The sequence below is a fragment of the Cottoperca gobio genome, chromosome 22 (assembly GCF_900634415.1).
Source record: "Cottoperca gobio chromosome 22, fCotGob3.1, whole genome shotgun sequence".
Classification (NCBI taxonomy): Eukaryota; Metazoa; Chordata; class Actinopteri; order Perciformes; family Bovichtidae; genus Cottoperca; species Cottoperca gobio.
The window spans coordinates 14,225,537-14,246,055 of NC_041376.1; the positions used below are offsets into that span (position 1 = coordinate 14,225,537).

At 41.9% G+C, this 20,519-nt stretch overlaps 1 protein-coding gene across 4 annotated transcripts in view; it reads left to right on the forward strand.

Moving 5' to 3' along the window:
* Positions 1-20,519, forward strand: part of ralgapa2 (Ral GTPase activating protein catalytic subunit alpha 2) — a 91,110-nt gene that overhangs the window by 14,037 nt on the left and 56,554 nt on the right. For 3 of the 4 annotated variants that reach the window (XM_029460122.1, XM_029460125.1, XM_029460123.1), the window contains exons 2-18: positions 271-381; positions 771-820; positions 8,521-8,578; positions 10,659-10,702; positions 10,821-11,001; positions 11,136-11,251; positions 12,116-12,254; positions 13,220-13,428; positions 14,091-14,336; positions 14,586-14,768; positions 15,394-15,528; positions 15,680-15,828; positions 15,968-16,079; positions 16,467-16,704; positions 17,231-17,410; positions 19,330-19,476; positions 19,895-20,017. In XM_029460122.1, coding sequence (XP_029315982.1) covers positions 271-381; positions 771-820; positions 8,521-8,578; positions 10,659-10,702; positions 10,821-11,001; positions 11,136-11,251; positions 12,116-12,254; positions 13,220-13,428; positions 14,091-14,336; positions 14,586-14,768; positions 15,394-15,528; positions 15,680-15,828; positions 15,968-16,079; positions 16,467-16,704; positions 17,231-17,410; positions 19,330-19,476; positions 19,895-20,017 — 2,421 coding nt within the window. The remainder of the gene's footprint in view (positions 1-270; positions 382-770; positions 821-8,520; positions 8,579-10,658; positions 10,703-10,820; positions 11,002-11,135; positions 11,252-12,115; positions 12,255-13,219; positions 13,429-14,090; positions 14,337-14,585; positions 14,769-15,393; positions 15,529-15,679; positions 15,829-15,967; positions 16,080-16,466; positions 16,705-17,230; positions 17,411-19,329; positions 19,477-19,894; positions 20,018-20,519) is intronic. The other variant, XM_029460124.1, reaches the window with a different exon arrangement.

Consider the following 20,519-nt stretch of genomic DNA (forward strand, 5'->3'; position numbering starts at 1 on the left):
GAAATACTGACAAAATCAAAAATCGGCCTATAAATCAATTGAACGTGACGTCATCGGCATCATTTATTGTTTTGTATCATTAACTGTAATGCTGCCTTGTAGACCAATGCAAGCTATACCACAATATTGTGATTACCAGAATTCTAAACAAAATGTTTTCTCATTTCAAGATGTATAGATACCAAGTTATTGCCCACATCCAGGTTTAAGGTATAATGCTCTATATTAATGTACACAACTGTTTTTGACAACGTTTCCCTCTTCTCACAGATATCATTGACAAGAGTGAACTGAAGGTGTTCTTCGAAATCAACTGTTCTCAGATCTATTTTATCTTCTATGAAAATTTCATTACACTGGAAAGCAACTTAAAACTAAAAGGTGAGTACAAACATACTTCTTTGTCTTTTTTTTGTGAACGGCACTCTCACTAGTTGAATACGATGTTTCCAAAAATGAACCCTCTTCTTTTATGGTATGTGTTACAACAAGGGTTTATTTCCCTCCTGCTCCACATTTACTGAGCATCGAGCCCATAAGAAGTCATTTCTGGTTGTGTCCAGTATAACCCTGTGTGGTGAGCCTGACTCCGACACCACCGGGAGTAAGGGGGTTAATTCCCACTGGGAGTATGCTCTCATGGTAACACAAGTTCCTTTGAATAAGTGTTCACGAAGTGGCCTGTATTATTGTTGCATTATTGATGAGGCTAATGCAGTCTAGCTCCCGGCTATGTGTTTAAAATCCTAAGTACTTTCCTTCTGTTTCAGGGAACAAATCTCAAAGGGAGGAGCTGGACTCTATCCTCTTTATTTTTGAAGTAAGTCATCCATAGTTTTCTTGTGTTACTGTCTCCATGTCTGATTTCCACTGATTGCTGCTACAGCCTCAACCTGTTTACTGTTCAACTCTGGGGCGGGACCATAGTTTCCATGGTGCCATGCTGCATGCAACACTGGCTACTCCCTGAATTTGCCTCAAATAGCCTGGAAATCATTGGGAGATTGTGCAGTTAAAAAGCCTTTGCTCAATCATTTTCCAGGTTGTAGGATAGCTTTCAGTTCATTTCTTGTTTTGAAAACCTAGGTTGTATATGCAAATCAGAGGAGGTACGACTTGTGTCTGTGTGTGCAACGCGTTATTGGTTTTCTGGCCCCTCCCTCTGTTTTTTTTGAACGCTCTAATGTTGCAGGTTAAAGTCCCCTACCTTGTTTTCCCACCTGACTGCAAAGGCAGCTCCAGTTTCCAACACAAACAGCCGGCTCTCCAGTTACATTTGCTCAGGGCAGGGCTGTTAGGATCGCAGCAGATCAACAAAACCTTTGTGCAGTTTGTCTTGTCCTAGTTTTTCTGATCACCTGGGAGCGTTCCTTGCATTATGTGTAACGTAGCGTATGTCATTCCAGCTTAGAAAGCACAGAGGAGGATCTTTAACTTCAGGCCCACTGACCATTAGCATCAGGCTGGACACTGCTGTTCTCTGTCTTTAGCTGTGGATTCCTGATTTGCTTATCAGGCATCTAGTACAAGTTGGACTCTATTTCCATGTTATCATAATCATTACATCTTCTTTGGTTCTGTGTGTGTGGTGCCTTGTGTACTTAGTGCGTCTGCTGATGCTAGACTCAGTTGTTCAGGTTTGTAATTTATGGCTTTGTTAGCTTGCTGTTTGGAAGGTATTTTAATAATTGATGACAGTGAAAATGTTCATTAAGATGCTCCCCGTCTGTTTAATATAAAACCAACTCACTAGACGTCCCTCTAGTTTTCTCCACTGCTCACAAGGACTGCCTGTCCACACACATGCAGTCATCCAAACTGTAAATAAAGCCTGGATTCTTGCCTCCTACATATTTATAGTCATCTTTAAAAAAAACTAATAAAAAAAACTAATATTGAAAGCAGCTTAACCCTCATTTGTCCCCCTTCAGCCCCTGCCTGTGACAACGTGTGCTTTTACCCGTGCACTGAGCAGATAAGCTTGCATTGAGTGGTGCAGGACAGATACAGGGTCGCTTTGATCCTGAGCTCTACTACACTCTGCGTACTTTCTCTTTACACCACATTAGATTAGGCAAGTTGGATCTATGTGTTCGTGAATATGATATCAATGGATACGTTTGTGCTCGCAAACATGCACCACTAATGTATCATGTTGTCACAAAGGTTATATTATGTAACACAGGACAAATGCGGTAAAAGATTAACTCGTACAAAATCTTGAGGCAGTGCATCTCTTTTATGCAACGAGCACAGTAATGTATAGCCTATGTTTTACATCTTTTATCTCTTAAACCAAATGTGTGTAAATGTGTATTAAATGTATTGACTCAATTTATACACAGAGGACAACCAACCAAAATATAAACCCTAGAGGCCTTTGTCCAAATAGCCTCAGCGCATTGTGTAGAGAAGGCTGTGAATGGATAACTGCTGAGACAAAGGCCATTTTGTTGCTCTGTGCTTTGCAACACTTTAGTGCTGTATGACAGGTTAATGCGAACAACGCATGTTTTTCTGTGTAAGAATTTCCCTGGAAAGACACAGTTATGTCCTCATCTCTGCAAACACGTAGGAAATATAGTCCCCTGTGCTCTCCATCACCTGAGTCCCTTCTTGCATTCAAACCTGGCTGACCTATACAGTACACGTCTCCAATGTGTGTGTTTGCCTTGAGCTGGCTATGTGGGGATTACTTTGCTGTCGTGATGAGGTATGTGACCCCTTTTTTTTTTTTTCCGTGGTTTGCTGTGGGGGTGTATGATCCCCCATGCTGAGCGTGTTTGAGTAATGGTTATCTAGAGGGGGTAATCTTTTGTCCCTCCCCCTTAAACTCTGCTGGTACACCCCACCCCCACCACCACCAGCCACCATCGCCATTCCCTTCCAGGATCCCTTTGTGTCTGCCGCCACGGAGGCATCCACCGTGGCAGCTTGTGATGCTGCACCAGAACTGACAGAGATGAGCGACCTCTGTGAGAATGCAACAACAATGCTGAAGACGCTGAAAAGAAAAAGTCCCCTATTATCACTTGCATCACATTTTGTTTTGATATTGCTGAACTGTAGGCTGAGGATGTATAACGCAAAAAACCAGAGTTGACCAACACATTTATTCAGTATTGACTTATTAGTATTATCACAGAAAAAGTCCCATGTTCTTCTTTAAATAAGAAGTTCAGTCATAGTGACTCAATGTGAACATACTGCAAGTATTCACTCTCCTAAATCATCAGCGTTGCTGCATATTCTTTAAATATGTTGCATAACAAGTTCAGTGGAGAACTGTGTGCAATGAAGGTGGGACAATAAGGTGCGACAGGTAATTATAAGTCATTTTAGACATGCTAGTACATGAAATTGCTTATTTGTCAATTCTCTGCCAATAGCTACCTCAAGACAAAGGAAACATTCTTTGCTGCATATCCCTCAGACTCTGATAAGGTCAGTCATGGAAACTGTGTCAGTGAGGGATGGGCAGTAGTAAGAGGAGGCCACCAATACCAACAGGGCCTGAAAGGCTTGTAAAGGTAGAGAGTGTAACAAGAAAAGCCAAGCTTTAAACAACATTCTTTATTTGAGTTCATACCTCAATCCAATTGAGAACTGTGTCCGGCCTTGGAAACGGCTGTTTGCTCATGCTCCCCATGCAGCTTGTCAGAGTTTGATGTTTGAGCTTGGTGTACATGTTTGTGTTTACAAAGTCTTACAGCATCAATACTAGGCAGGTGTGCGAGACAACGTCCTTGTCGGTTGGATCATGTACGTCTCTCTTTGACAGCCATGTGTATAATATCGTTTGGAGTCTAGATGCATTTCTCTAATCACCTATAATGTAGTCCCTTGCTGCTGTACAGATAAAGTGCAAGCAAATGTATGTAGGTAATGAGAAAGGCACTGAAAAGCTGTTTTAGACGGACACTAATTACGCGGCAGGTGTGTGTACGTGTAATTCCAAGAAAAAAAAACAGATGAGACCACTTTCTCTATTAGAAAATTGTCTTTGATACCAGATTGAGCTTCAGGGCTTGAGGGACTGCAGTTTGTTTACGCTCCCGTATTGCTGTCTGAAAGCATTTCGATCGTGGTGCCACTGAGGTTGTGGGACAGGTTAAAGGACAGCTGTGGGACCAACAAAACTCACAGGAAAGTCTGTTCATATCCACTTTCTCTCTAGGATATGACCTCACCATGACCTGTCGTCCGTCATCCGGACCTGACTCGGCATTCTGAATTCTCCTGTCATCCTCTGTAAAAGCCCCTCATCTAGAGTTGAGACTTGATTTAGTGAGTTGCCTTGTATGGGTATTTCTGATTGTTATATTACTAGTTAACCTTTGTTGATGGTTTTATAGAAAACTGCAGAAAATAGATTCTGTGTGTGTGTGTGTGTGTGTGTGTGTGTGTGTGTGTGTGTGTGTGTGTGTGTGTGTGTGTGTGTGTGTGTGTGTGTGTGTGTGTGTGTGTGTGTGTGTGTGTGTGTGTGTGTGTGTGTGTGTGTGTGTGTGTGTGTGTGTGTGTGTGTGTGTGTGTGTGTGTGTGTGTGTGTGTGTGTGTGTGTGTGTGTGTGTGTGTGTGTGTGTGTGTGTGTGTGTGTGTGTGTGTGTGTGTGTGTGTGTGTGTGTGTGTGTGTGTGTGTGTGTGTGTGTGTGTGTGTGTGTGTGTGAGAGACGTAGCATCATATCACTCTTGATGGATGTATCGGGTTGAATCGCTTCAGATTCCTCTTCAGCAGTAGCTCAGTCTGTAAGGACTTGGCTTTGGAACCGGAAGGTTACTGGTTCAAGTCCCCGAATGGACCAATTATGGGGTGTGGGTTGGTACTTTACCAGTTCACTTCCTGGCCACTGCCTTGAGTTGTCCTTGAGCAAGCCACCAGACCCCCACACTGCTCCCCAAAATCCTCAATTTCCATAAGATGTCTTATTCTTCATGCTGAATGACTTGGTCCAACAAACCTATGAGCACATCTCTGTGCTTTTGCATGATGTCTTCTGGAGAAACTCAGTTTTACAGATCTGTCTACTAAGAATTTCTTCAGTTGAGGACAGCCCTAAATCACTGAAACGCTCCTACATGTTGCTGATAAATGAACCCAGGGCCATTTAGATAAGTCATTTATTTTACTCCCGGTTTCCTCTTTATGCACTCCTAGCTTTGACTGACAGTTCACCAGTTAATGCATTAATGGTAATTTACTAAATGTACCTCAGGTCTGCACTGGGAGCAGGCTGAGTAAATGAATCTTGATGAGGCTACCCTTTAACCAGTGCTTACCCTCCAAACCTGAACTGATTTAATGTTCTGCATATTTTGTAGATAATTATTTTTGTCACATGCAAACACAGATTCATGAACATTTTGTGGATGCATATGTTTTTATAAATGTATGGCTTTGTTGACATGTCATTTAGCTTTCTTCCTTTGTCCAAAATTCTTCATGCCTAATAGTGAAAACAATTTCAAAATGGTTCTAGAGGAAGCCTGCTGCAGCTTGGCGTTCACATAGAGCAAAGAGGGAAACCTGAAGGCTGAGCGAGCTGGCAATACGACAGCCGTCTAAAGAGGATTTTGATTGCACTCTGCTGCTGCCACCCTCTGGCTACAGAAGAGAACGCAGACATTTCAGCAGTTATTCCAAAACAAAAGTGCTTCAGGCTTTAAACTTCATTATATTTTTAGGGTCATATGAGATATGCATTGTCAGCTTAAATGTACCTAGACCTTTCCTAACAAATGATGAGGAGCAAGCGAAGACATTTGTTTAGCATGTAAATAAGCAGTCTGCTTTGGTCTGCAGGGTTTGGACTGACAAACAAAGCAGGTGTGTAACTGACGTCTTTTCTCACAACAAGCACGAGGCCTTCAATTGATTTTATCATCTAATTTTCTGTGTAGGCCAAAGTATGTTAAGCTGTCATGCAAAGATAATACTTATTAACAGTATTTCACTTTTACCGACACTATTTACAGTATTTTTTCTTTTTAAATCTTGTACATCTTGTGTAATTTGATTTGTTGTGTATTAGTAGGTTAGTGCTTTGTTTCTCTCAGGAGATTTTTATTGTTAGAAGGTATAATCATCTCTGAGTTGTATCAAAAACAATATGTAAATGACATTTCTCCTGAGAGTACTGCATGTCTGTTTATGCCGTCAAAAAGCCCTTGTAGACCACCTCTTGGAGAAGTGTATTCTGTGTCATGTTCAGGCCCTGCGACTGGAAACCTAAGTGCGGATCATGTAAATGTGTTAAGGCTGTAGTTGTACCACTGTAATGCTCCCATCTTTATGCTGGAGTATGGCTGCAGATTAGAGTAACTCCACCAACCTTCAGTCCGGCAGACTCTCCATTCGCCTCATATCAGCCAGTAAATTCCTCATTGTTGCGGCCCCATTCCAGCTCCGCAGGGAGTCTTTCTGAGCTAGCTTCTCCATCTCATTCCCACTCTCTCATCCTGGTGCTCTGTAAGGAGAGAGAAAGGCAGTGTTATTGTGTCTGCTCGCACACACACAGGGAAGGGCTTAAGCAGGCTACCCTGCTGTGTTGCCGCCTAGCATAATGCGTCTGCTGCCCCAAGGAGACGGAGTGAAGGAGGCCAGTACGAAGCCTTTACGGAGATGTAGTAATCCCATGCGGGATCAATAGCAAGGTGCAGCCACACGCCTGTACACGCATTCCATCACGTCTGTGGATCAGAGAGAAAATGAACAGCACAGATAGACATCCAGCGCCCTCCTTTAAGTGATGTATGTCTTTCAACTTCTCCGCTGTCACTGATAATGACGGGGATGGAATGTCAGAGGACAAGAAGGGAAAGTTAAAGATGGAGGATGACAAGAGAAGACGGACATTGTTGACAAACTGAGACACTCAAAACATGAGATGACTTCTGGACCGCCACAGCACTCGGCATAATGTAGCGTAGCACAGAGCAGAAACGTGTTGCGTATATTATGTTTCAGAGCATTTCTGTTTTTACAAGAAGATGTGATCATTTGGTCGTCGAAAAGAAAAGACACAAGCAAACTAATAGTTCCATTATGTAAAAATGATATGAAATGTAGGGCCTCATGTAGGAAGCGCTATATGAACAAATGTTCTTATATTTGTGTGACATATAGTCAAATGTAGATGATATGCTTTAGTGTTATTATAATAAATGCATAATGGACTATTGTTCCATTGATCCCAGTTAGGACTACACAAACCCTCGGAGGATGATATTACTCAGCTTCTGAGTATAAAGTGTTCTTAGATGGTTTTTGATTTTCCTGTAACACCTGCGATCTGGAAAATCACATGTTTACTTTGTTTCTGTTTATTTAGCAGGAGCTCGATTTAACTGCCGCTGAAGTTCTTTTTCTTATAGCTTTTTATTTTTTTTGGTGGCATCTCTCCAATTCTTGGGCGTGTGCCAAGTGCCTTGCTCTATCATTTGAAAATGACTTTCTTATAATAAGCTACAGAAGATTTCTACTCACTCAAAGTTATCAACTTCAGTTTCATTCATTAAATAATTGTATCTACATTGTTGTATCAATGAAAAAACAACAACCTTGAGATTATAAAAGCCGTCACTTGACATTTCTATTTGTCTCGCATCTTTCGTTTTGTCTTTTTTTAGTCCTCACTCAGACGCAGCACTTTGCATTTGTGGCTGGAAAGGACTTGATCTTTGTAGCTCTTTAATGCACATTTTGTGTCATGCTCTATTTCCTTCTCTTTGCCATGTTTCTCACTCTTCAGGGCAGATGAGCTTTTTATCATGTCGGCCAGAGTTGGTTGGCTGGTTGAGTGGGTCAGAGCTGCATACGTTATGCAGTAAAGGATAGACTTGACCTCTACATTGCAATCATTAAGTCTTATTGGGTCAGCGATTAGGATTTGATAAGAAGTGAGCCATTGGGGCATCAGTTGCTCACTGTGCACCGACTATTAACTAGCCACGCACACACACATTTCCCCCCCCCCCCCCCAGCCTTTTCTTCCTCTCTCCAGAGGGACCCAGTTAACCTGTCGCTGCATTCAAGAATAATGATAGGCTGCCGAAAGGTTAGGGAGCTCTAATTGAGTTGTAAAGCGGTTGTTGGCGAGGTGGTGACATTTCTCAGTGCTGAGCTGTGTCACAGGGATCTGCAGACATGCTGGGCCAAGTGGAGATAAAGTGCAAGGACACGGCATTCCTTAAGTGTATTCTGCTTTGGCAAAACAGTGCCACTTACCAAAATAAAGGTGTTTGTTGTTTCTTCCCTCTTTTATTTCAGGATCAAATAAAGAAAATAGGGCTGCAACTCACAATTGTTTCCATTATTCCTTAATCTACCGATCACTTTCTTCATTAATCGATTTAATAGCTTGGTCCTTTAGTTTCTTGCGTAGTAAGCGAATGGTGAAGGAGAAATGCCCTACCATGTAACCCATTGCAGCCATTATGCCATCATTATTGCAGAAATGTGCTCTACTCTAATTACTAATCACGAACTAAACCTAATCATAACTTTTCAATCTTTTTCATCAGAAAATTCTACAACATCTGCCTGAGAAAATCTACAACCGATGGCAGTTTCACAGTATAGGTATGTGTTGCTGATGTTTTTCACCATATGAAATACTTGACTGCTCAGCTTTGTCTCTCTGTTACACCTGACAGGATATACTCCTGTGTATGCATCTTTCTTCTTTCTTCTGTAACCTCTAAGATGCACTTTAGGACAAAAAAATAGTCCCCACATTTATGCCTAAGCCTTTTATAATGAAGAGAAAATAATTAGTCTTAGAAGGGGATGTAAAAGGGAAATGCAAATGAGCACTTCATTTGAAATGCAAATAAGTAATTGAATTATGCTGCCATGATTTCAGTACCACACACAAAAAAGGAAAACCTCTTGCAAGAAGCGATAACCCCAATTATAATGTTGTTTGTCACCCATTGGCAGCTAAACAGTCTAGGTGTAGATGACTGTTGTAGATTGGCCTTCCCTTCAGGCTTGTAATTCCAAATATCAAGACTCATCTAGGGTTGGAGCTGCTGCCCCCGCAACCCGACCCCGGATAAGCGGTAGACGATGGATGGATCTAGGGTTGGATGCCCAAGACAAAATTACCACTTTGTCAGTGATTGGACAACAAATCACCACAGGCTTAAGGCTGCCTCTTGGCTTTTTCTTGAACTCACATAGAATTTTCTTTGGCGCTCATAAGTTCTCGTGTCACTGGTCAAGATGCAGTGCTCTCACTGTGTACTTCTGCTTTGAAGAACCTGAGTTTGAAATGAATTGAACATTTTCTTTCAGATCATTTAAAAATAAAAATAAAAAATCACATTCTACGTGTAGTCGCATTGCTAAAAGTATTTCAGTGCTCTGGGACAAATTCCTTGCTGTGGAATGACATTAATGACTTGTAGTGGCTTTGTCCTTTTTATTGCAAGGATTGCAAGGTCACAGACGTTTGACACAGACTATTAGAAGCTGAGTAAAATCCTCACACTTTTTTATCATCCTCAGTCTTCTTACTTCTAATTCTTTCTGTCCTGAGCCCAAGGCCTTTTGAAAGGATCTCTGTACCTGCCCAACGGAGAAATGTTATTGATTGAACCTGATGAGAGGAGAACAATAAAAGCACCAGAGCAACACACTTATAAACTTGCACTCTTGCAGGCAAACACATCAGCTTTGGTATGCTTTTAAAATAACTCTGCCTCTTCTTCATGCTTCAAATCACTCGGTTATGGACCTTCTTGATCAAGACTTATAATATGTATAATATATAACATTTCTGCAACTATTTAATATATAGTTGTTGAGTTGTGCACTTACAGTATCCTAAATGTTTCTAGCAATGGTAAAACCCAGAGAAACGGTGCGTTTGATTTGGTCGCCCATCAATAGAGTCACATCCCCTTTAGATGCTCTAACTTACACATGAGAAACACCAGATGATACGTCAGAGAGGGAGGAAGGAAGTCCAGTAGAGACCTAATTTATTGGATATAATATTTCTTTGTCCATCCATACTACAATGTGCTACTATGACCCATAACGGCAGAAATAACAAACTGTAAACACACCTCTGGAGTATCTTAACGACTGCCCTAACATAATTCAAATGTTATCCTTGATCCTAAAGTTAAAATACTAAAAGAAACCAGCTAAAATGTCTTCGCAGCCTTCAGGGGCCTCGTAAGAACAGTGCTGTCTGCAGGCTGTCGAGAGCATGTCCTACCTCACACACACAGACCACTTCCACTCAAGGTATTTAGCAATCAGCGCAATGTCTCATTTGATTACAGCGGATCCAGATTGCCTTCATGAATACATGTCGCTGCCAACTGTCGTTAATTTTCATCAGGAAAATGTGAAGCCTTGCCACTTTCCCACTAGTTTGCCAGGAACAGCTTCAGGGAAGATGCACAAATATAAATGTAGACAAGAATCATAAGAAATTATATTAATGAACCTAAAGAAAAGTGGGAGGGGATATAATAATCTAATAATATGTTGATGATAATAATATATTGATGTTGAATAGTACATTTCAAATCAAGAAGGAAAGCAGTCATTAATGGCACCATGGCTGTTGCAGTACTATAGAGTCCCAGACTTGACACACAGGAACGTGCACATATCTATTCACGCATTATTCTCTTTCTTCCAGGTTCTATTCTGAAAAAGCTTCTACACACTGGAAATTCATTCAAGGTACGTGCTGTTTTCATTTCCACAAGATGTAAACACTCACCTTCTTCCTGCCACATGCTGCACTACAACACTACTCTTTTGTGCGTCCGTTAATACGTCTCAACCGTCTCCTGTCTAGATCCGCTGCGAGGGGATCCGTCTCTTCCTGCTGTGGCTGCAGGCCCTGAGGGACAACTGTGCCGAGGAGCAGTTCCTTATCTTTGCCTGTCTGGTGCCAGGATTCCCTGCTGTGCCCTCCACCAGAGGGCCCTGCACCCTCGACACCATCATTTACAACCCCTTCTCCAACCCCCCTGATGGTGAATATGAATGTTTCTACATGTGTGAACTTATAATCGCATAGATTCTGACACATTTATAGCCTGTGTTGTGATCAGGAAACTCTCACTTTCCTACTCTTACCTCGCTTCTTTGTGTGTGTCGATCTGAGCAGCCAAGGTGGTGCCTGAAGAGATTACCCCGCTGGTTCCGGCTGTGGTAGGAGAAAAGGTTGCAGATGATCAGACGTGTTACATCCTCGAAACCCTGCTGAAGTACATGGTCATCCAGGTAATAACCAACTATGCTAGGAAAAGACTACACAACTTTTTGCCAGATTATAGATTACAGTGTGGATCATAAATTAGTTCTGAAGTTTGAACTGAATCCCTACTAGTATATTGTAGTGAAGGGTTGCATATAAGATGGGAGGGACACATGTTAGCTGGTCGTGACTCTAGGTGAGGTCGTCAGGTCAGTCATGATGTATATGACCCTGATTTACTGGCAGTTGGCACTAGGGCCGGGGCTAGGCGATATGGCCTATAAATATTACCACGATAGTTTTAACTGCAACAGATGATATACATCTCGATATTTTCACATGTTCTCTATAATAACATAACGTCTGCGTATGATCGTACCAGCGGGATAATTCAAGTGAACTAATCTGAATGTAGAAGGAAAACTGCTCATATGTCCTGATATAGTGGCTCAGTTTAAATTATTTAATCTTTCCTGTATGAGTTAAACCCTGGTTGGAGGGGTCTCCCGAAAAGGTTCCTAGCAAGACAGTACTTAAAAATACTATACTGAGCAATGGAAAATACATCACCTGTGTATGGAGAATATAAACATATGGTTACACAGTGTATGTCTTGTCATGAGCATGGAGTTGGTGTGAGTACTTAGGTAGTTTGTAATGCAGTAAGATGAAAAGCTAAATACAATATCAGTTGTTAAGTGTGTAAAGTTTGAGTCTGTTTATCTTACGTGTACTTAGCCCAAACCATTTTCCCTTTTTGTGTACAGTTTGTTAGAGAAACCTTCAATTGTGTTGCAAACAATATACTTCCCCTTTCTGAGTGATGCTCAAACCATCTCCTTTCCTCTCCTGGAGTCTGACATTGTCTGCCTTTGTGCTCTGTCTGCCAGGCATCCAGTTTAGAATGGAGGAACAAAGAGAACCAGGACACCGGCTTCAGGTTTCTCTTCAGCCTGTTCAAGAAGTACTACCTTCCACATCTATTCCCCTCCTTCACCAAGCTTACAAATCTCTACAAGCCTTTATTAGGTAAGCTGACATAAAGTATATATTCTATATACTATTTGCCTTTTGTGCTGAAGCCTGAATATTGTATCAACGCAAAGGTTCAAGCACTTTAGTTGAACTCGAGAGCTGCTATTTGGACGGTAAAGTCTTAGTTTGACTGTTGGTATTGTCTGCTTACTGCATGTTGAATTGTTTTTATTCAGAAAACTAACGTACCAATACTTGTATTCTCCATTGATGAGACTGTGGTCATACTGCGGGCTCTCTTAGAATCCTCGAGCACAATTGCACTTGAACATGATAAGTGTGATCGACATCAGCAGAGGACGTAATATATAAAAGCAGCAAATGAACTGCAGCACATGGAAATAGTAAAGTTAGAATTACAGATGTATTTAGCGCGACACAAACCATTGTTTTATATTTATACAATTGACCACTTTGTTATTAGATTATTACATGCAGAGACACTGCTTGAACAATGTATTAGGACTGATATTTTACTATATTGATGAATGTACTGTAGCTTGGGTTGTGTGCAAAATACTCTATAAGTAGGATCTTTAAAAAGTAAGTTACTTGCTGAGTAGAGGCTTTTCAGTTGGTAATTAGTATTAGTAGTAATTAATCAAACTGCACAAACGAGCGAATGTTGTGATCACGCAGGACTCCAAAACAACAGAAAGGTATATAACAAGTGAGCAATAGGATAAGTGTAATAATTAATAACATGCTGCTTGTTCATTTCCAGAAGTATATTATTTATTACGTTAATATAAAAAAGACTCTTCTGCTTGTTCTGCTCCAGAGCCTTTGTGCTTGAGTCAACAGATTTGGACTCAACTGGAAAAAGCTTCAAAGCCAAACATCTGCAGTTGATATTAATCTCTCTCTTTGTCTTTCTCTCTCGCTCTTCTCCTTCTTTCCCCCCACCCTCCCTCTTGTCACCATCGCTCACTCTTCATCCCACTGTATTGCTCAATTAGACCTCCCCCACCACAGACCAAAACCCTTGTATGTGCCAGTGACGCGGAACAATGAGAGCACCTTCTGCACCAGGGATCAGTACCTGGCTCCCCGTGTGGCCTTCATCACCTGGCTGGTCACCTTCTTCCTGGAGAAGAAGTATGTCAGCAGTGCTGCCGCGGCGCAGAGCGCTAAGAACGGCATCGAGGTCATTCCCAAACTCATCCAGGTGAGCACGAGAGTACCGTTCTGTTGATTTCTCATACCGTCACCGAGGATGGAGGAGGTGGGCTGGTATGAAGGTATTGTTGCAGCAAAGCCCCCCCGAGCTGTATCTGTAGGAAAACATCTGGGCAAAAACACAAAGGACAGTGTTTCAGGAGTTGCAAGCTTGTAGAAATATGACGTTCTCATGCAAACCTCTTTTACAACACTATAGCACACAGTCCAAGCATTACAACATGTATTGCTCACGTTTCTTCTGCTGGGGAGACATGTATGTTGTATGTATGTTGTATGTATGTTATGACATTGGCAAACTTATAGAATACTTGCTCACAAAAAAATATTTGCATTGTTAAATATGTTTCCTAATATAGTGGGATTTATATACAGTACTGTACATGACAGTAAATACAGTTACAGTCATTGGGAGAGAAAAATAATTAAATGTAAAATGAATATTATTATGAGTGCACGGAGGTGAGAATAATTTTACAGTAATGACCACTACAGTAGCTCATTCCTAGAAATGACCATAAAACACAAATAATATACTAAGGGAATTCTATTCAATGAGACTCCAGCGTCCAATTATTGAACTGTGCAGAAGCAGCTGTGCAGAATACTAAGGGACTCTCATTTCTCACTTTCTGTCTCTGTGGTGCCCAGACTGTCACTGCAGGCAGTAGCAGCCAGGAGAAGGAGAAGGATAAGACATCAGATGGGGATACGAACGGGCCAGCAGGGGAGCCTGAGAAGAGCCACTCCAACAGCAGCACGCTGTCAGATCGACGGCACAGCGATTCCAGTTTGTGTAGCATTGAGGAGGAGCACCGCTACGTCTATGACATGGTGCACGCCATCCTGCTGTCCACCAGAGACAATGTGAATTTTGTCAATGAGGTCTTCCACCAGGTACAGCATCACCAAGAAATATTTCTTTATTTGATGTTGTACAAATCAAATTGCAGGTATGATATAGTTTTAATCTTGGGTCATGATTAGAAAGCAGATCGGTTGGTGACACTGTGATAACATGGACTGTGTCGCCCTCTGTTGGCCGTTTGTTAGCATAACTTATAGAGCCCTCCTGTTACCAGGCTACCTTTTCCATTCATAATACTGTAATAGTTCAAATTATAAGTCCCTCTTCTCCCTCCTCAGGCCTTCCTGCTGCCGTCTTGTGAAGCATCAGCAACCAGGAAGGTGATTAAAGTGTACAGGAAGTGGATCCTGCAGGACAAGCCCGGCTTCATGACGGAGCCTGAGGCCACTAACCAGGAAGATGAGGTGGAGGGCCGCTCTGAACAGATACTCAGCGCAGAGGCTAACAGCATGCACGCACAGGTAACACCTGATACAGACAGCCAAGTAAAACACGTCAGGATAACATACATATGTATACTATTATACTATATAGTTACATTTGTAAATGTGTCTTAATATCTTAGCGTATGCCTACTGACAGTGGTAAAATGTAACTGAGTACATTTACTCAAGAACGTTTCTTGTACTTTTTTTTTATACTTCTGCTCCACTACATTTACACAAGGAAATATTATACTTTACACTGCACTACATTTATCTGACAGCTTAAGTTACTTTGCAGATTTATATTATTATTATTACAAAATATAAACCAACAAAAAAATCTGATATATTACAAATTACAATACTCAGCAGTTTATAGAGTAATAGAGCTTTTACCAGCTGCAACATTAAAGGGATGAACACAATAATGCATCAATAATTAGAATCCAGTTATATACATTATATATTATTCTGAAATGGGCCTTTAATGAGTATTTTAACTTTAAATATATTTTGATGCTTTTATACTTTTACTTTAAGTGAGGTTTTGAATACAGGACTTTTATTAGTTACATAGTACTTCTTCACTTTTACTTAAGTTAAATATTTCTTCCACCACTGTCTGCTGACCAATTGACTGGCCTGTCTTGTCTTCTCCCAGACGGTAGAGAGTCACGGCCACAAGCGCTCGTCCAGCTGGGGGAGGACTTACTCGTTCAGCAGCGCCATCAGTCGGGGCTTTTTCACTGAGGCGCAGAATAAGGACGTCAAGGCTGGTATCCAGCCCACACTACAGGTCCGTCTCCTACGTTCCTGAGAATCACAGCATTTAGTGATTGGAATCAGAAACGCTTACTGGATGCACTTCGTCTTTCTTACTTTGTCTCCATGTCTTGCTTTTTTTTGCTCAATCTTACTGTTTTTTTCTTGCACCTATATGTGTGTAGGTGTTCTTGACCAACTCGTCCAATGTTTTCCTGCTGGAGCCATGCCAGGATGTAGCTAAACTCCTGGATAACCAGGTGGAGGTGTGCAAGGGGGTTCTCAGCATCTACCGGCACATGATCATGGAGCACACAATGAATACACAGACATGGTCAGTGAGAGGTTCTGAGACACATGGAACAGTTATTCCTTCATGACTCCTGAATATCATTATTATATTTGGGGGGGGGGGGGGGGGGGGTTGACACGGTTCTGATTTACTCACTTTCTTTATTTCTTTTGTTCTGCAGGGAGCAGATGCTGCAGGTACTGCTGAGGATCACAGAGGCAGTGATGAAGAGGCCACAGGAAAACCAAAGAAAAGACAACTTTGCTGAAAGTTTAGCATCTATACTTTTTAGGGTATGTCTACAGGTGCTTAGTATTACGTTCGCTGATATAGAGGGTTTGTTATTCAATTCAGGCAAGAACGAGTGTGGCTATGTCATCTTACCTGCTCTCAGTCCTGTCACTATAGTGCACTGTAATTACAGGACTTTGAATGCACATAATCCCGTGCATTTTCCTTTATGAGTCACCTCCATGGCTTGTTGCTCAGGAAGCTACATGTACTGGTTGTGTATGTCTTGGATGGATTGGTTGTTGACTCAAAGCCAAAGAGACACTATACCAAATGAGATGTGTCAGTGTGAGGATTCTGCTGTCACATCTTATCAGTGGCTGGAATTCAGAGCTGCAACCCCCTCTGTCAATGCTAATTCATCTTTCCTCGTCTCGTCTCGCATTCAGACCATCATTGTGGCGTGGGTGCGAGCCAACCTGTGCGTATTTATCTCCCGGGAGCTATGGGACGAGCTGCTGGCAGTGCTGTCCTCCCTTACCTGCTGGGAGGAGCTGGTGACAGAGTGGGCCAGCATCATGGACTCGCTGACGGCTGTGCTGGCACGCTCCGTTTATGGCCTGGACATGGCCAACCTGCCTCTGGACAAACTCAGCGAACAGAAGGAGAAGAAGCAGAGAGGACGTGGTGAGGGGGAGAAATGGGGGAAAAAATGGGAATTGGGAATGGCGAGAATCTGGGTGGAATTTCCTTTTTTGAAATAGACTTTTGGGAAAATAATTCAGCTTACTTTACATTTGAGCCTTATTTTGTCCTACATTTGACTTTATGGTGGTTGTGTTAGTTTCTTTCACTTGGCATGAAAAAGTCATTTCTATTGATCAGTGACTCAATGTTCTGAAACAATAAAACAAAAGTATTGGTCACCAAAGTCATAAATGTTCAAATCCTACACATTGGAACTCAACATGTGGACTTGTCGATGAGCTCATGCTAGTTCAGATAATACTCGCACTACTTACAAGTTTAAGGAAATGGACAATCAGACATTGAAGTTGACAGCCACTACAGCAGTGTGTGAGGCGTTATTAAGGACATGTCTAAAGTAGCTTAAGTAAAGCTTTTTGGTACTAAATCAAACTATAAAGCTTTTTATTTTTTTAATGTACAGTGATGCCTCAGAACTCAGCAAGTGTTGTCCTCTGCATGTCAGGTGTGCTCCAGGACTCCCAGAAGGCATCAGCAGTGGCGCGGTCCTTCTCACTGAGTTGGAGGAACCAAGGGGAGCAGGGCGCGCCAGGAGTTCAGGAGCCCATGAGGATTCGCTCCGCCACTACGTCAGGTGCTCCTGGTGTAGAGAAAGCCCTTTACAATGTCCGACAGAAGGCCTCCGGTAAGTACTTGTGATATTAGCATTATTGTTGTAGTATATTACAATACCATCAGAGGCAGGCACAGATAAAATACTAATATTTTATAAAACCCTTCGTATGTATGCCCCTGTATTAATCCCCTGGCTTTGTGTGGGCCAACAACGGTACTGATGAGCTTCCGCAGCACAGCGTCAGAGCACAGGGTTTATCAGACGTATTGACTGCGTGTGAAAGCCTTCAGACAGGTCCATGTGTACGCTGGCCCAGGTGTCGTTGAAAGGCCCAGCACCAAAGACAAAGAGGCCAGCAGATGGCCTCCATTGTTCCCCCGCACATGTCACCGGCCAATGTCAACATGTTTCCATGTCAGCTCGATTGCATGCATACAGCACAATCCCTCCCCGACGGCATGTCAAAGGCCAGATTTGGACACTCATTGTCATTACCTCAACTCAGACACGGCAAACACCCCTTATCTGATGGGAATGTGGCAGGCTAATTATAAGTTGAGCTGGAAGGCAGTAGAGTAGTAACTAGCTGCAGTGCCTGTCTTGCTTGTCTTAATTTAGTCTAGACAGAATCTTAATGTGGAGGATAAAACGCGTTTACGATGCCTTTTCCTTTCCTGGCCTTCCGCCTCCCCAATTACCACCGGCGTACTAAAATGACGGGCTTGTTGAGCTAGGAGCGTGCGTGTGCATGTGCGTGTGCGTCTATTATGTGTTTATGCACCTATTCTGTTGGTCTGTTTATTTGTATCTACGTGCAAAGATGGACATTAAACACTACCGCTTCAAATTCCCTTCCCTTTCTTTGGCCTAATTGGATTTCTCCCACATTGATCTTCAAAGGCCCGACAGTCCTCCTCCCTACTCCTCAAGAGAGGGGCCCACACATCAATTGCACGGCAGTTTTTGATAGTTTCATTAAGAGTGTAATTAATGCTCATTAATATGCATAAATGGGGAGCAGTGGCGGGCTGTGGCAGAGACGATGTATCTCTCTACTGAAAGGCGTAATTAAAGTGTGCTGAAAGCAGAGAATAGAACTGTCCTCTTTCATTGCTCTCTTTGAGATTAAGCCTCAAGTGCTATCCACACACAATGGCAATGCCTCAGCATTGACAACTGTCAAAACTTGGCTGTACTTCTGCATGCAAATACAAACTAATATTGTTCAGAGATCTTGATAATAGAGAAAAAGGCTTGATATTCATTAAGCTTCTACAACTACATTAACCTAGTTAAACCATCGCTGGGATAGATATCATCAGGTATACCTGTGTCTAAATGTTGATATATAAAAAATATAGTTTAGACAGAAATATATATATATATATATATATATAAATAAATAAATATGTAGTATGTTTGGCTTGTACAGGGTTCATTATTTAGGTAGCATCGCAGTTAAAGAACAAAATCATCCCGTTGTTGTTTGTCCTAAATACTTTGAGGTGAATTTATTTTATGTGATAGGTACGGTGCAATTTAACATTCGGTTTGATTTCTATCTCTTTCTGGCCGGCGACAGCCAAGGCTGTACGTGCAATTCTAGTGAGAGTCGTATCTCAGGAACGCCTTGGAGGGAGTTTTTCAAATTTGGCACAAACGTCCACTTTGACTCAGAGATGAACTGATAATGATAATTTAACACAAATGTCTAATAGGATAAAAATGATGAAGTAATGAAATGGTGGACGGCATAACATCGTGAGGCGGTTATTCTAGTTCCATCCTTCTGGTATGAATCTTATTTACAACTTTTCCTCCTCGTGTTGTGTTTCTGTAATTGAACATATGAAAGTTCTGGTTCTGCTGTGCTTTATTCACTCGCTCTGTACTTTGCCGTTATTGAATTCTGTCTCCTTTCCTTCACCTCTTTTCTGTTTCCACTGTCTTTCTTCTTTTTCCTCTTCTTTCCTTTTCCCTGATGGAAGCTAAGCGAAGCCAGTCCATCAGCAACTGTGTGCATCTGTACGAGGCTTTGCCCAATGCTAAAAGCGTTCCTATGCTTCTCCACACTGTGAGCTCTTTCTTGCCTGGTATCTCTTCTGGTAACTCTGCTTGCTCTCACAGACTCTCAGGTAAAGTGTGTTCTGAGAGCTCCATGTGTTTGTGTGTGTGTGTGTGTGTGTGTTTGTGTGTGTTTGTGTGTGTGTGACCGCCGCCCCTGCTTTTCCATCCGTCTGTCACTATCTGTTACATGCTGTCAGTTCCTGTGTCTAGTAAAACATGTAATAAAGCTCTAGGGCAGCACTGCCATGTGTAGGAATACGCTCTATAACAAAAGCATGTCTGCATCAACACTACATGTGTGCACGTCTTCATTTCTCTCTGACGCTCTCATGAATTTGTCAAACCTTCATCTATACTTTGCCTTCAAATCCCTAAAGATAACAAATGAGATACCTCAGTGTGTTTACATCTGAAGGTTTGCGTTATGGATGCTGCGTGGTTCTTGTGGCTCTGCCTGACTGTGTCTTCTTGTCTCCTGTGTGTCAGATGTGGAGGAGTGTCAGCTGTCAGAATGTGGGGGAGAGGAGGAGCTGGGAGGCGGGGATAGCCCTCTGCCACGTAGCAGCAGCACCTCCGACATCACCCAACAACTGTCTGACACTTTACCAGGTACACACACACACACACAATCTGGATTTTGATTCCTGACATGTTTCAAATGCACCCTTGGCCTCACACTGGGATTGTATTGAGACGAGCTTTAGCTCACTTGAAAAGGGAAAAAGTAATTTGCCAATTGAGTTACCATTTTATCTATTACACCCTTTACAATTTAATTCAATCCAATCACCAATAACCTAAATTAATATGTGTTAAGCCTTTAAAAGTTCAGCTTTTGATGGCATTTGGTCAGATATAGAGAGACACCGGGATCCTTAACTTAAGTAAAAGTGGAAATATCACAATGTAAAAATACTTTGTTACTAAAGTAATAGTACAGAAGTATTATGAAGAATCAAACGTATAAGTGCTTATTGTGCAGAGCTCCTTTCACAGTGCACATGCACAGTAAGAGCAGTTTAATGTTTAATGTAGTACTTACTTCTTCCAGCGTATACTACTGGGTAGATTAGTAGTATAGTGCTGCATCACATCCTATACAAGCGCACCA